This window comes from Nematostella vectensis, chromosome 2 (genome assembly GCF_932526225.1).
Source record: "Nematostella vectensis chromosome 2, jaNemVect1.1, whole genome shotgun sequence".
Classification (NCBI taxonomy): Eukaryota; Metazoa; Cnidaria; class Anthozoa; order Actiniaria; family Edwardsiidae; genus Nematostella; species Nematostella vectensis.
Genome location: NC_064035.1, coordinates 2801964 through 2815084, shown reverse-complemented (window position 1 = coordinate 2815084; position 13121 = coordinate 2801964). Strand labels below are relative to the sequence as shown.

The 13121-nt window shown below is 38.8% G+C and overlaps 3 protein-coding genes across 5 annotated transcripts; 1 reads left to right on the top strand and 2 right to left on the bottom strand.

Annotated features, from left to right (window-relative positions):
• Positions 1 to 175: 175 nt before the first annotated feature.
• LOC5515538 (uridine phosphorylase 2) lies at positions 176 to 5284 on the bottom strand. Of its 3 annotated transcripts, none has more exons than XM_001635599.3 (7): positions 5158 to 5284; positions 3536 to 3657; positions 2924 to 3088; positions 2346 to 2460; positions 2047 to 2117; positions 1769 to 1898; positions 176 to 1102 (listed from the first exon to the last, which is right to left on the bottom strand). In XM_001635599.3, exons 2-7 carry the CDS (start codon positions 3647 to 3649, stop codon positions 771 to 773), a joined length of 927 nt encoding a protein of 308 aa, XP_001635649.1. In that variant the 5' UTR covers positions 3650 to 3657; positions 5158 to 5284; the 3' UTR covers positions 176 to 770. The 3 variants fall into 3 exon arrangements, with proteins under 3 accessions (XP_001635649.1, XP_048579221.1, XP_048579220.1); XM_048723264.1 differs by having other exon boundaries at positions 3639 to 3657; positions 5158 to 5208; XM_048723263.1 differs by lacking the exons at positions 3536 to 3657; positions 5158 to 5284 and adding an exon at positions 3400 to 3493.
• Positions 5285 to 5289: 5 nt separating this feature from the next.
• LOC5515583 (coiled-coil domain-containing protein 103) lies at positions 5290 to 7261 on the top strand. Its single transcript, XM_032385199.2, has 2 exons — positions 5290 to 5569; positions 6663 to 7261. Exons 1-2 carry the CDS (start codon positions 5374 to 5376, stop codon positions 7151 to 7153), a joined length of 687 nt encoding a protein of 228 aa, XP_032241090.1. The 5' UTR covers positions 5290 to 5373; the 3' UTR covers positions 7154 to 7261.
• Positions 7262 to 7499: 238 nt separating this feature from the next.
• Positions 7500 to 12640, bottom strand: LOC5515582. The gene is made up of 4 exons (XM_032385196.2): positions 11992 to 12640; positions 11155 to 11310; positions 10434 to 10844; positions 7500 to 8922 (listed from the first exon to the last, which is right to left on the bottom strand). Exons 1-4 carry the CDS (start codon positions 12440 to 12442, stop codon positions 8672 to 8674), a joined length of 1269 nt encoding a protein of 422 aa, XP_032241087.1. The 5' UTR covers positions 12443 to 12640; the 3' UTR covers positions 7500 to 8671.
• Between the last annotated feature and the right edge of the window lie 481 nt (positions 12641 to 13121).

Here is a 13121-nt window from a genome sequence, read left to right as displayed (position 1 = left end):
ATCATCATCATCATCATCATCATCATCATCATCATCATCATCATCATCATCATCATCATCATCATCATCAAGGAATCAATGGTGTGCTTATGGAATGTACTGCAGACGTGATTTTTTTTTACCCCGAAACTTGTCATGAATAGAAAACAATTTCCCTATAAATCAAGTCACCATCTAAAGTCACCATCCAAATTTATTTCAAAATTGTTTATATTGTTATTCCGGGTTTTCTTTGTCCTCGAAAGACCCCCGATTTAAACCTTGTTAAAGGTTGACACCCCTTCTTACAAGGATGCACTTATTTTAGAGATGTACAAAAAGGTATTCTAAAGGCGTACGAATTCAATCAGTAAAAATTATATATTTCCGAAAATGAATGTTGCACTTTCTTCTGGCGTCTAACGAGGGCCTTGAGCCAAAGGGGCAGAGAGCCTTTACCTTAAATAATGTGGACAAGATGTGATGTGGATGAAATAGGACAAGACATATGACACTCAAGCTCACAAAACCCTATAGAAAAAATAAATATGTCAACGACGAAATCTACCTAACTCACCTTGATCGAAAATTAGTTCATCTCATTTGTAAAATGTGAAACGGCTAAATATTTTTTTTCCCTAAAACAGAGGGCGGTACCTCCTCGCCCGATTATCCCAGTCTTCCCGCCCATCTCTTCTAAAGAAGTAAAAGCGCCCACCAAATTGTTGAATACCCGTCCATGAGATTTTTAAAGAATTGCATTATGAATAACTTAATGTATTGCGTTTGGCTTAGTCGGCTTTCGGTCTCTTGGTAGGCCTAGACTGCTTTTCCATCTCTCTGGCCGCAAGGTACTTCTTGATGTAAGCGGTAACGATGCGCTGAGGCCTCGCCTGGAATTCCTCGTGCTCGGCAGGCGTCAAGTGGACCTGGTCACCGTTCAACCTGTCTAACAGAGTCACGCATAATATGGCAGCAGGTACGCATGCGCGCTTGCACATGGCGGCAAAACACACGCTCTCCATCTCAATGTTGCGAACACCAAGACTGTAGGCCTTGTTGAGGAAATCAAGTTTATCGTTAAGTGTATACTCGCAGAACGCTCCATCCAAACGCCCTTGCCCTGAGAGTGAAAAATTTACGTTTGTTTTATGTACGCATGAATAATTTTTAAAAAGTCCACAAAAATAATACACAGATTAATAAAATCACAAAATTAAGTTGATACAACGCACAAAGCTTATGAAACGGTCAACGTGGCAAGAATCTATTTGGTACAGCCTTTTTTAATAAGCGCTATAAAATGGCCACTTTGAAGTAAAAATTCGATGATGTTGGATAAAAGTTGGTTATAATAATAAAAATCAGGGGCGGCAGAAGGGGAGAGGCATAAGGGGCGGCAGCCCTCCCACTTTTCTGTTTCTTTATATATTAACGTCTTTTTAAACCAACGGGTTTCAAGCGGTATATTTGCAACCAACAACAAAGTTGTTGAACAGTTTAAAATCCCAGTGTTCTTATAAATAGGATTTGGAACCACCACCCACCCCTCCTCCCTAAAACCACCAACCACCCCTCCCCCTGGAACCACTACCCACCCCTCCCCCAAACGTTCGCCTCCTCCCCCCACTTATGGGACCACTCCACTGCCCCTGAAAATATACCACCAACAAATCCGAATTGCTTTTAATTGCTTAAAATATAGGTCTGTAATGTTAATGCGTGAACAAGAATACCTCCATAGAAATCGTATGAGCACATTTTCCCCAATAAGTGTAAACAAGAGTACCTTCATAGAAATCGTTAGTGCACATGGTTTTGCCCTCAGCTGTTGGGATTCCATCGCTACATTGCATCAGGTCTTCCTTGAGCTTGTCGTCCAGACTGGCAGGAAATTTAGTAACCTTTCCAAGAATAACCTACCCAAATAACTTAAATCAGGATAGCAATTACATTTATTTAACTTATTAGACTAGCTACTGCATATGCGCATGGCTTTTTGTGTGAACTAATATTCATCTGCATTTGTATTGCTCTGAATTAAAAGTCATTATGTAATATACTTGCCTGCTCATGGTATGGCTCCAATAATGCATTCATTGCAGTAGTCGTTAGGACCACAGTACCTGCTTTCAGTCCTGTAAACAAACTCAAGTGAGGATAAAGAAGCACTTTCTAAGTTTATGTATGGGTGAGATATGTTAATCATTTTATGTGTGTGGCTTATTAATTACAGTATTGTTGTGACATAATTGGTATGGTATTGCTGTGATGATGGCATGGTATGGATGTGACATATGTTATGGCATGGGTGTGTCATATTTGGTATGGTATGGGTCTGACAAATTAGTGTGCAATATATTTACCAAGTCCTCCAGAAGTTCCAGTTCGGAAGAATGACACACCTTCTGCCCCAGCATGATGAAGAAGTTTAAGGGTTTCATGAAGTATAACCATGAGTGACGGAATGCCAATACCATGCTGTGATAGAACACACCATGGCAATAAATATCTCTGACCTGTCAACTCTCCCGCATTAGGTGGGAGTCTCAAGATTTTGGACCCCTTCTCCCACTCTTCTGCGTTGAGCACAAAATCTCCCACTTTTTAGCGATTTTTATTGCTTCCGAAAAATTATTCTATAGAAAATAGTCATTTTGCCTATTTTCTATTAAAATATATGAAACAATAATTCCCTTGCATAGCGCAATTTATCTAACACCCTCATGAGATCTATAAGTGGATTTGTTCGTGAGAGCTTTTTATGCGGCAAACGCCTGCAAGGTTAAATCCACCCTTCCCCCCAAAAAATGAATATACCCAACCCCACCCCACCCCTCCCCCAACAAATTCTCAAGCCTTGAGATTTTCGGAGGTTGACATGTATGAATCTATTCTTGAATTGAAAACAAAATCTCTAAATCATTATTTTAAATGTAATTACATTTATCGCTAGAACTGGCCCCACTTTGTACAATACATAGCGATCAGAGGTGGAGAGGTTTTTTGGATCTTCATCATCACTGATTTCCAGGTATGGCTTAAGTTGTTGTTTCAGGTATTTTGCAAATTGTCTCATTCGGTTGGTGCTGCCACCCATACATACAAACTGCATATACAAAACCAGAATAAAAGTTAACACTCATTCAAAACATTACATGAACCAACAATGAAAAGCACCACAACATTTAATAGAGAGAACTGGTGCTATGTGAACCAACAATCAGTAGGATAAAAAATCATAAAAAACATTGTGAGCATTGCCCAGCATTTCAAAAGGTACCCTTTGAAAAACTGTATGGTTTCCTAACGACTCAAGATATTAGGCGACTGTTGATGACTAGTGCCATTAGGCAACCATTTGGATCAGTTGCCTAGTGGATGGTTTCCTAACAACTCGGTGTCCTAATAAACCGTTACCTCTGTCATAACCTCACATGGCTGACCACATTTTGCCAAACTACTACAGCCAGGGTCCACCTTAGAGCCTCTCTCCCTGATACCAGCTGTTAACCCCCCCCCCCCCCATGCCCTGTTTGTTGGAATATGATGAAACCTTGACATCCCCAAATGTCTTGCTTAGCTCACTACTGCCACTGATGCCAATGTGAAATAGCATGTCGTCCTCTAGACTGGCCAAGTGAGGATTCTTGACAAACCTGGTAGCCATTTATTTTTCTGAAATAACAATAACAAAAAAATGCTTGTATATATTGATGTAGTAGTCTCATCACTGATACGGGGGCACTGCACTACAATCATCAATATGCACTGATATATATTTTTTCTATCAAAACCAACAAACCCTGTTCTCTATTCTCCTCAATAATTTCGCTAAAACTATATCTTACACATATATAACTGATGTATATATATATATATATATATATATATATATAGTGTTGGTTTGAGAAAAATACAAACTACATAGGTTTCCCTATGTTGTAGTTTGTATTTTTTTCAAACCAACACTATACACCGCTCTACTTTCGAGTATTGAGCACTTTCTATGAAAGCCTTCAACCATCATTTATATATATATATATATATATATATATATATATATATATATATCTTAATACTAATGATAATATTTTTAATGGTTAAAAACTAATCAATTGTTGTAGTGCCTACAAAATAAGTATGTCTTTAAACACAATTTAAATTTGCTGAGACAGTCAGTGTTTCTAATGTGCAGCGAGAGGGAGTTCCATAATTTAGCTGCAAAGTGTGAAAAAGATCTGTCACCATAAGTTTTTGTTCATGATTTAGGAATGACGAGAAGGTTCTTGTCAGCACTGAGATGGTGTATACGGTGTAAGAGTTCAGTGATGTATTCAGGAGCCTGGTTGTGGAGAGCTTTATGTGTGATTGTAAGAATTTTAGAGTCTATTCTAGTAGCGACAGGTAGCCAGTGTAGTTCCTTGAGAATGGGTGTAATGGCGTCCCTCTTCTTAGCACCAACGATTAGTCTTAGATTTTATTACCAGATTTCTAGATTTGGGCTAAGGGTTGTTTAATGATTGGTAAAAATAGGTGTAAAGGTTTTATTACCAGATTTCTAGATTTGGGTTAAGGGTTGTTTAATGATTGGTAATATTGCTTGTTGGTTCAGTACTGTTTTACTAATATGATAATGTATGCATAATAATTAAGAATATGAACTTATCATAATAAAAGACTTACTGTGAATTGAGAATGCAAACAGAGCCTACGACCAGTTTTTGGTGAACCATAGTCATACTCTAGTTAACCATATTTATACTCTGTTTCACGAACGCGACTATTTGGGTTTTTTGACTGATTCGATAATGCACTAATAAGTATTAGATAGACTTTATATAAATGATTTGCAGCTGTTAGAATATCAATAATATCTTGTAAGGCATTGAGATCTCTCAAATACATAGATGAATTTATTATAAAAAAAACTTGGGGAACAAATTCCAATGCTAAAAACTCTGAAACAGGTTTAGTAGCTTAAAACATCAAAACACCACTTGGGTTGTATAACCCATTATAATATCGGAAAGCCATCAACACTTTGTAATATATTGAAGCCTAGCATTCGAATCTATATATGAAATTTGGTCAAATTTTAAAAGAAAACAATACAGTGCAAAGTGATAGTCTAAGAAAGCTCAATTCCTGTCGAGAAAAGAGCAGAAATCTTTCTACCTTTTATACACCAACTCCTTCGACTTCTTGACTCAAAACACTTTTCACGTCACGAGTCTGCAAACGGCTTTGGGTATCCTGTGTGTCTCTTTGACATCACCAGTCTTCTGGGCACCCTGTATGTTCTTGTGACGTTAGGTACCAGCTTCCTGTAGTCAACACAAACTTTCGGGTTTGTCAATTCACTATTTTTCGACCGATTTATTCATATATCTAATGGATAAAGATTCGGAAATTGATTTTCACAAGCTAGAAAGGGAGTTCCAGTCGGCGGTAGAGGCAGATGCTAAGTATCAGCGAGAAAACGCGGCGAAATTCCGCGCAGTAGAGCAACGTGTGGGGAGCTATGAGGAGTTCAAAGACATAGTTGCCGCGTCTCATTTGAAGCCACTGGAAAAACACGATCGAATCGGTAAGAGTGTTGACTCGCTTTGAATCCTGGCTTAGAAAGGCTAACGGTGTAAAGCGTTTTTATTTTTTTTTAAGAAAACATGATACCTGAATGTGAACCCTAGACACTTGAATAGCAGAGGCTACTCGTTTACTGTCACGAACCACTCACGCCGGTCTTGGCTAAAGCTCTAAAGGCTCTACACACAGGGTTACCAACCTCTCAGTCAGTCTCCTGTGTAGACCACAGGCTTACCAACCTCGCAGTCAGTCTCCTGTGTAGACCACAGGCTCACAAGCCTGTGGTCTACACAGGCAGTTTTAAGTTGACGAGTTTTAATGTATGCTACATTAGCATAAGCGCAATTTAGCATAAGTTAAAAATGGAGGATGACCGCGCGCTCATGGGTCTAGACCCTGCTGCGGCCTGGGCGCCCCCGGTTATTCAGGCCTTGGCACGTTTGCATCCTCTCTCAGAGTTCTGCAAATCTCGCTCGACTCAACACTGGATTCGCAGGTTTTTTGCCCCTCCCACCACAACCTTAGGGTAGCATGCAACTTACTAGGTAAATGTATTCCACCGAAAGGTGTGACGGGTATCCCCCTGGGGGGCGGGGAGCTGTGGCCCGGAGGCCTGGCTCCTCGGGTGTGCTTGGTTAGGCGGTTACCAAGCTATCTGATACCTGACCCCAAAATTTTCAGACGATGATTTTAACTTGCCAAGTTCACAAAGCTGATCGTGTAGACGCTCAACAATTTTTAATTGACAGGTTTTTCCGATGAAAGTAGTTTGCAGGCCCCCTTCTCTCATGCTTGTGGAGTATTAAAAAAGCTGATATTGCTGCCATGCTCTGTCTTTTTGTCAGAGAGACCATCTTTGTTATACTGGCTCATCGCGCATAAAAATGTTAAGTGGAGGTTGCTCTTGCAGACTATAATTATCAAGAAAAACTAAAAACTGCCCATGTAGATGGCCTTTAAGAGTTGCTTTGCTCCTCATAGCCAAGACCCGACTGGCGTGATAGTAAACAAGTGAAGGTCAAGCCTCTAGTAATAAAAAATACACTTTCAATATGATCGTAAAGTTTTATCTATTGTTTAATGATTTACTCCAGCTCAAGAGAAAATCAAGCAGCATTGGAACGCATTATCATGCCAAAAATCCCCCTCTCAAAACACAGAGATGGCAACCACTCCTCTGGGGAAAACTAATTCCAATGTCCCACATTCCCAACATGAATTCAACAAAGTATGGACAAGGCAATTAAAGACAAAGGAACAGAAGAACAACTATCTTTTACAAATAGGTGGTGTACACTTAGGAAAGATATTCAAGACTGATATATGTGTGGGACTTCTTGGAGAATTCATTACTGTTTTATATGATCACTTGGAAGTAGCTCATACAGACGAGGTTTCTTCCATTCTTTGGAATTTGTCCCTGTCCAATCGGTTTAGTCTGTCTTTGGAATTTCTGAGTAAGCAGGAGAAGACTTGTTTAGACGAGCTGTTTATACAGCTAAATACACAACTGGAGGGAAGGAAAAACAAGATGTTTCATGAGCTGGCAAAAGTATATAAAGTTGATATAGATAAAAAAGCATAAAACCAAAAGTTTGTATTTCACAAGTTGTTAAAATTTTAAGTATGTGTGTGTTAAACATTTTTTATTTGAAAGGTGAAAAGAGATCATAAATAAAGGTATTTCCCTCTAGGAAATCTAACATTACTGCAAATTCACTGACACTTGCAAATTCTTTATAGCACTATATGCGCCCTTTTTTAAGCACATGTTGCTAGGATTTTGAGAAGGGGGAGGCCATTACCTCTTAGGTATCTTGACCAAGCCTGTCACGGTACTATGTTTTTTTCTCATTTAAGAGGACCTTCCATTTGATTTGTTCTTTTACCCCTCCCCACACCTCCTGGTTAACAAAAACAATAATCAATCCTAGTTAATGAACTTGTGTTTATTTCGAGCATAAACATCTTAATGTAACCAAGTTTATCGTCTTTTACTCTGCTTGAGTGATTCAGTGCATGTTCATCTTTCTAGCAGAAACCAGTGGGATCCTATCAACTCAAACCCTAAGTAAATAAACATTTTGCATCAATTTGAGCAGATACTCAATATAATATTAAGGGTACTTCACAATTCATGTTTGTTTAAATTGATAATAGTCTAGGTACTGTAATTTAAAATGTATACTAGTCACAAGAAATCATATACACCATATACAATGCCTTTATTTAATGGCAGGGTTAAACCCCATAAAATGGACGCCATTGAGACCAAATAAGGTGTCTGTTATATTGAATTTTTATTTACAAAGTTTGACAGAATGTTTGTGTTTTTTAGGGTCTCTTTTGAATGAAAGTCTTACATGGAAGTTCCACTTTATAGGTTATATTAAATTTATTATGACACTCAAAAAGAAATTGAATTTCCTCAAACTGTTTAAACTTCTTGTGGGTAGTACCTTTTTAAATACTTACTACTAGTTTCAAATATCTGATTATTTTATAGTATATTAGTATTATATAAGGGAAGTATGTGCTAACAATAGAAACAACGTGTTATTTATTTTCTTTACTTGATATTTTCTTTTCTAAATAAAGACAAACAAAAACCCTTACAAGAGATTATGTTTCCAGGAAGGATATAATATGTTTAAGTTCAAACTGCAAATCCCTATTTCCTCAAACCTATTTTTTGATAAAATAATTATTACTCATTAAATAAACCAAAAAAGGTTTGTATACCCATTGGCAGGTACATAGGGTAAATTGATGATTATCATAATATTATAAGTGTAGCAGCATATTTCCTAAACTAGAATGATTACACTAATCTGTGAAAGAAATTGTCTGGAATATTATCAGATAGCTCAACTATCAACAATTGTGATTATTAATAATAATAATTATTATTAATTGATTTACACTTTGAAAATGTTCAAGAGCATACTAAAAGAATGTAGAGGCATGTTTAAGCTCACTTTGACCTTTTGCCTTTGACTTTTTACATTTTGTGCCTTTGGTTAATATTGCCAATGATTAGTGCAGTATGTCAGTTATGTTATTATTGTTGCATTTTTGGGACTGGTATTTGTATAATGGAGTGCTACAAATACATTCCATTAATCAGATAATCAGCATCATCTGTAGCAAATGTCTTTCTTCGCAGTCTACTCTTGACAATTCTCAGACGAAGGGCGACTACCAACAACATAACAATGGCAACCACAAGGAAGATGGCAAGCGGTAAGACAGCCTTGTTTTCCACAATGCGTAAATGACTTGTCTCTATGACAACCACATCAGAGATATTTGGTTTCACAACATCTTCGTCTGGTTTGGGTACTTCTGGGTTTGCTGTGGACAATTGAAAAATTAACACAGTTTTTTGGACATCCTAATGGCACTGGTTTGGAGTTGCTTTTTTAATTCTAAGCTTTACTAGGGATGTGGTGGGGCAGGGGGTGTCTAGAGAAAATGCAGGGTGTTCAAATCGGCATCCTTAGCTCTGTTTGAAGGGGTCAACCAAGTCAAACTCATCTTTTAACATAAGGAGGGTGGACTTCTAGCTCCCCCCCCCTTCTGGATACAAACCTGTGGAGAATTGAATGTTATGAAGGGCAATAGAAGATGAGATATGGCAGCAAAAAGGAAAAGCAACTTTTTTTTGTACAAAGCCTTCAGGTTATATACAAAACTTAAACAAAAATGATATGAGCTTGCATCTGAGCTTTATGGCTCCTTCAGTCCAGAAGGGTGCCATTTGTTCAGGGAAAGCAGACCTAAGGCTTAGCCAGTATTTGATGGGCAGAAACAGCAGGCCTAAGGCTTAGCCAGTATTTGATTGGCAGGGATAGCAGGTCTAAGGCTTAGCCAGTATTTGATTGGCAGGGATAGCAGGTCTAAGGCTTAGCCGGTATTTGATGGGCAGAAACAGCAGACCTAAGGCTTAGCCAGTATTTGATTGGCAGGGATAGCAGGTCTAAGGCTTAGCCAGTATTTGATTGGCAGGGATAGCAGGTCTAAGGCTTAGCCAGTATTTGATTGGCAGGGATAGCAGGCCTAAGGCTTAGCTAGTATTTGATGGGCAGGAACAGCAGACCTAAGGCTTAGCCAGTATTTGATTGGCAGGGATAGCAGGTCTAAGGCTTAGCCAGTATTTGATTGGCAGGGATAGCAGGTCTAAGGCTTAGCCAGTATTTGATTGGCAGGGATAGCAGGCCTAAGGCTTAGCTAGTATTTGATGGGCAGGAACAGCAGACCTAAGGCTTAGCCAGTATTTGATTGGCAGGGATAGCAGGTCTAAGGCTTAGCCAGTATTTGATTGGCAGGGATAGCAGACCTAAGGCTTAGCTAGTATTTGATGGGCAGGAACAGCAGACATAAGGCTTAGCCAGTATTTGATTGGCAGGGATAGCAGGCCTAAGGCTTAGCCAGTATTTGATTGGCAGGGATAGCAGACCTAAGGCTTAGCTAGTATTTGATTGGCAGGGATAGCAGGCCTAAGGCTTAGCCAGTATTTGATGGGCAGGGATAGCAGGTCTAAGGCTTAGCCAGTATTTGATTGGTAGGGATAGCAGGTCTAAGGCTTAGCCAGTATTTTATTGGCAGGGATAGCAGACCTAAGTCTTAGCCAGTATTTGATTGGTAGGGATAGCAGGTCTAAGGCTTAGCCAGTATTTGATTGGCAGGGATAGCAGGTCTAAGGCTTAGCCAGTATTTGATTGGCAGGGATAGCAGACCTAAGTCTTAGCCAGTATTTGATTGGTAGGGATAGGGATAGGGATAGGGATAGGGCACACCTCTTGCCCCCTGGGGATACACTTGCTGACCATACCCACAGGAATGACCTTTCTCTATAACAATACCTTTACTTGGGTAAGTCAGAGGTGCCTTTGCCAAAGTTGTTGGCATGGGATGTGTCTTGGGATGCACTATAGGATGTGTCTTGGGCTTTGCAGTGTGTTTTGGTTTCTGTGTTGGTTTTGGCACAGGTTTGGGTTTCTCAGTGACTTTCTTGACTTTGCCATATTTAGGGTTGTTGTCTAAAAACTCCCTCCATTGGTGAAAGGGCTCCTCAGTTTGTTGTGGTTGCTTTGTTCCTATCTCATCAATCTGTGTCTTATCATCCCAGCCAGTGCCTTCCTTTGCCTGGTCCTTGTCACTATCCTTCGGCTGACTTTTCATAGGGTTGTTCTGATCTTTTAGGTAATCTGTTATCCAATCTGTTTGTAATGAGGGAATCTTTTTCTTTTTCGCTTTTGAGTTGAATCCACTCACTGCAAAAAATAAGAAGTCCTGAATCCCTAACCAAATAAGAACAAGTTAACAGTGAAAAACTCTAATGCACCTTTTTTGAGGCTTTAGAATAAAACAAGAAAGAGATAACTACTTCACTATTTTGTTTTCTATGGGAAGGTATGAAAAGCAATAAATGTTTAATGTATTAATTTTTGGTAATCAGTTAAATAATAATAAAAAAAATAGCACCTTAAGGGATTAAGTTTCGGTTTATGGGATTCACATTAAAGCCCCTTGTCAAGAAGGTCCTGAAAGAACACCTGAAGGCTGGAAATAAAAAGCACATACCATGGCAATTGACAGGAATACCATCATCATCGTAAAATTGTGCATGGCATGTTCCACAAAAGCTGGGTTTACAAGATGCATATGGGTGTCCAGGGCATGATGCCACGTCACATGGATTGCTGGAGCACATAGCAGTAGGTGCACCAGGAGGGCAATCTAACAAGACATGATTAAATAGCACATGTCAATTGTCAGTTTCCAGAAAATTGTTCGTTTCATTTATTCAAATATGAATAGCATGACTGACATGAATGACAAAGCTAGGCTATAAGTATGGCATGTATTTTTTTCTTGTGGGATTTCATGCAAATTAAGCAAACAAAATATTTTAAAAAAGATTGTCTAGGTAAATGTTAAAAAATGTGATTGTTATTTGGCTAATCAAGAATCATTTCCATACTTTACTATGATATCAACCATTTTAAAGTTGTACTGGAATTTATAAGCGCTAATATCAGAGTTTAGTTTGTCTTCACATAAACCAGTAGCTCCATTGTGAGAATGGAATGCATGCTTATCACAACTCTTCGTTTTTCCCCTACCGCATCCCACGCTTATCTCAATTTTCTTCAACAACTAAACAAGGAACAAGGGCGAGAGAAAGGAAGCTTGAAGATGCTTGCAACGCGGTTGTATAACGAGATTTAATAAGAGGAAGTCAATCGTAGAACAACAATTTGATTTCAATTTTTTCAGACATAATCCTACGCCACAACTTTAACAAATTATAATTAAATTCTAACCATTATTTTTCTTAGAACCACCAAGTAAAGAGGCATTACTTTGACAAATACCGCCAATTGATCTGGGACGATATATCGTACTTCTATTTCTCACCTTCGTCGCGATGATGGCTGGTTTTTGGTTTGGCTTTCTGCTCATTCCTCATTTTGCCGAAAAGATCACTTTCCAAATAATCCTCCCGGTCGTCAAATTCAATGGTAGCATAGTGACTGTACGGTGCATACATGCATTTGCTTGGAGAGCCACAGTCGAAGAGATAACACATCCGTACGGCGTCCGACCCACTAGTCGAATTTGTATAAGAAATCATTGCTAAATTACAGCTCGAATGTCGACAACACAGGTTATAACACTCTCTCGCTGTGCTTATCACAGCCCGCTTCAAGTATTTCGCTCCATTGTTTAAAGCCTCTTTAGTTCTTAATATTTGGTTTTTCTTCACCTGAATCTTAGGGCAGCCATCTTGCGCTGACGGAAAAACATTCGCAAATAACGAAACCAACAATAAACTAAACAAAATACGGCAACACGCTCGGGAAGCCATTGAAATGTCGACACTCTATTGGCTTCCCTGCTTTGTCGAATCTTCGATAGCCACCAAGACTTCTGCAATAATTTTGCCTCACTTCAATAACAAATTGCCAAAAGCGTCGTTGTTTCGACTTCTACATAACCAAATACAAAATGGCGTCGTCTTCAACACTAAATAACTCCGGAATCAATTTCCCACGGACGTTGATTGTGGTCGAGTCCGCGGCCTTGCAGCGGTCATACCCAACCTCTCAATCGGAAACTTCAGAATAAACATCTTCGGAATCGAGCATCATAAAAGAAGATTTCGGCCATATGACAAAAGAGTTACGTCCCTCTTTTATGTGTTCATACAAGTGAGAGAGACAATTCCTGCCTTTGTTGTTTGCTGAATGGAATTTTCCAACCATTTTCATTTAAATTTTTTGATAATGTATCTTATATAACTTTGAACCATGACAGCTGGCGGGTGCTTTTACTTTTTTTCCATTGTTCTATTTTACTAAAGTTATTAGCGTAAGCTTAATTGAGTACTTATTTTACTTACTTTAATGGGTACCTCTTGGCATATGAAGTTTTATTCACAATGCATCATGTCTTTGATACCTGCTTTTCTTTTTCTATATTAATTAATTTTGAGGGTTTACATGGATATATATACTCCAGGGGCGTAGCCAGGGGGTGGCCCAGGG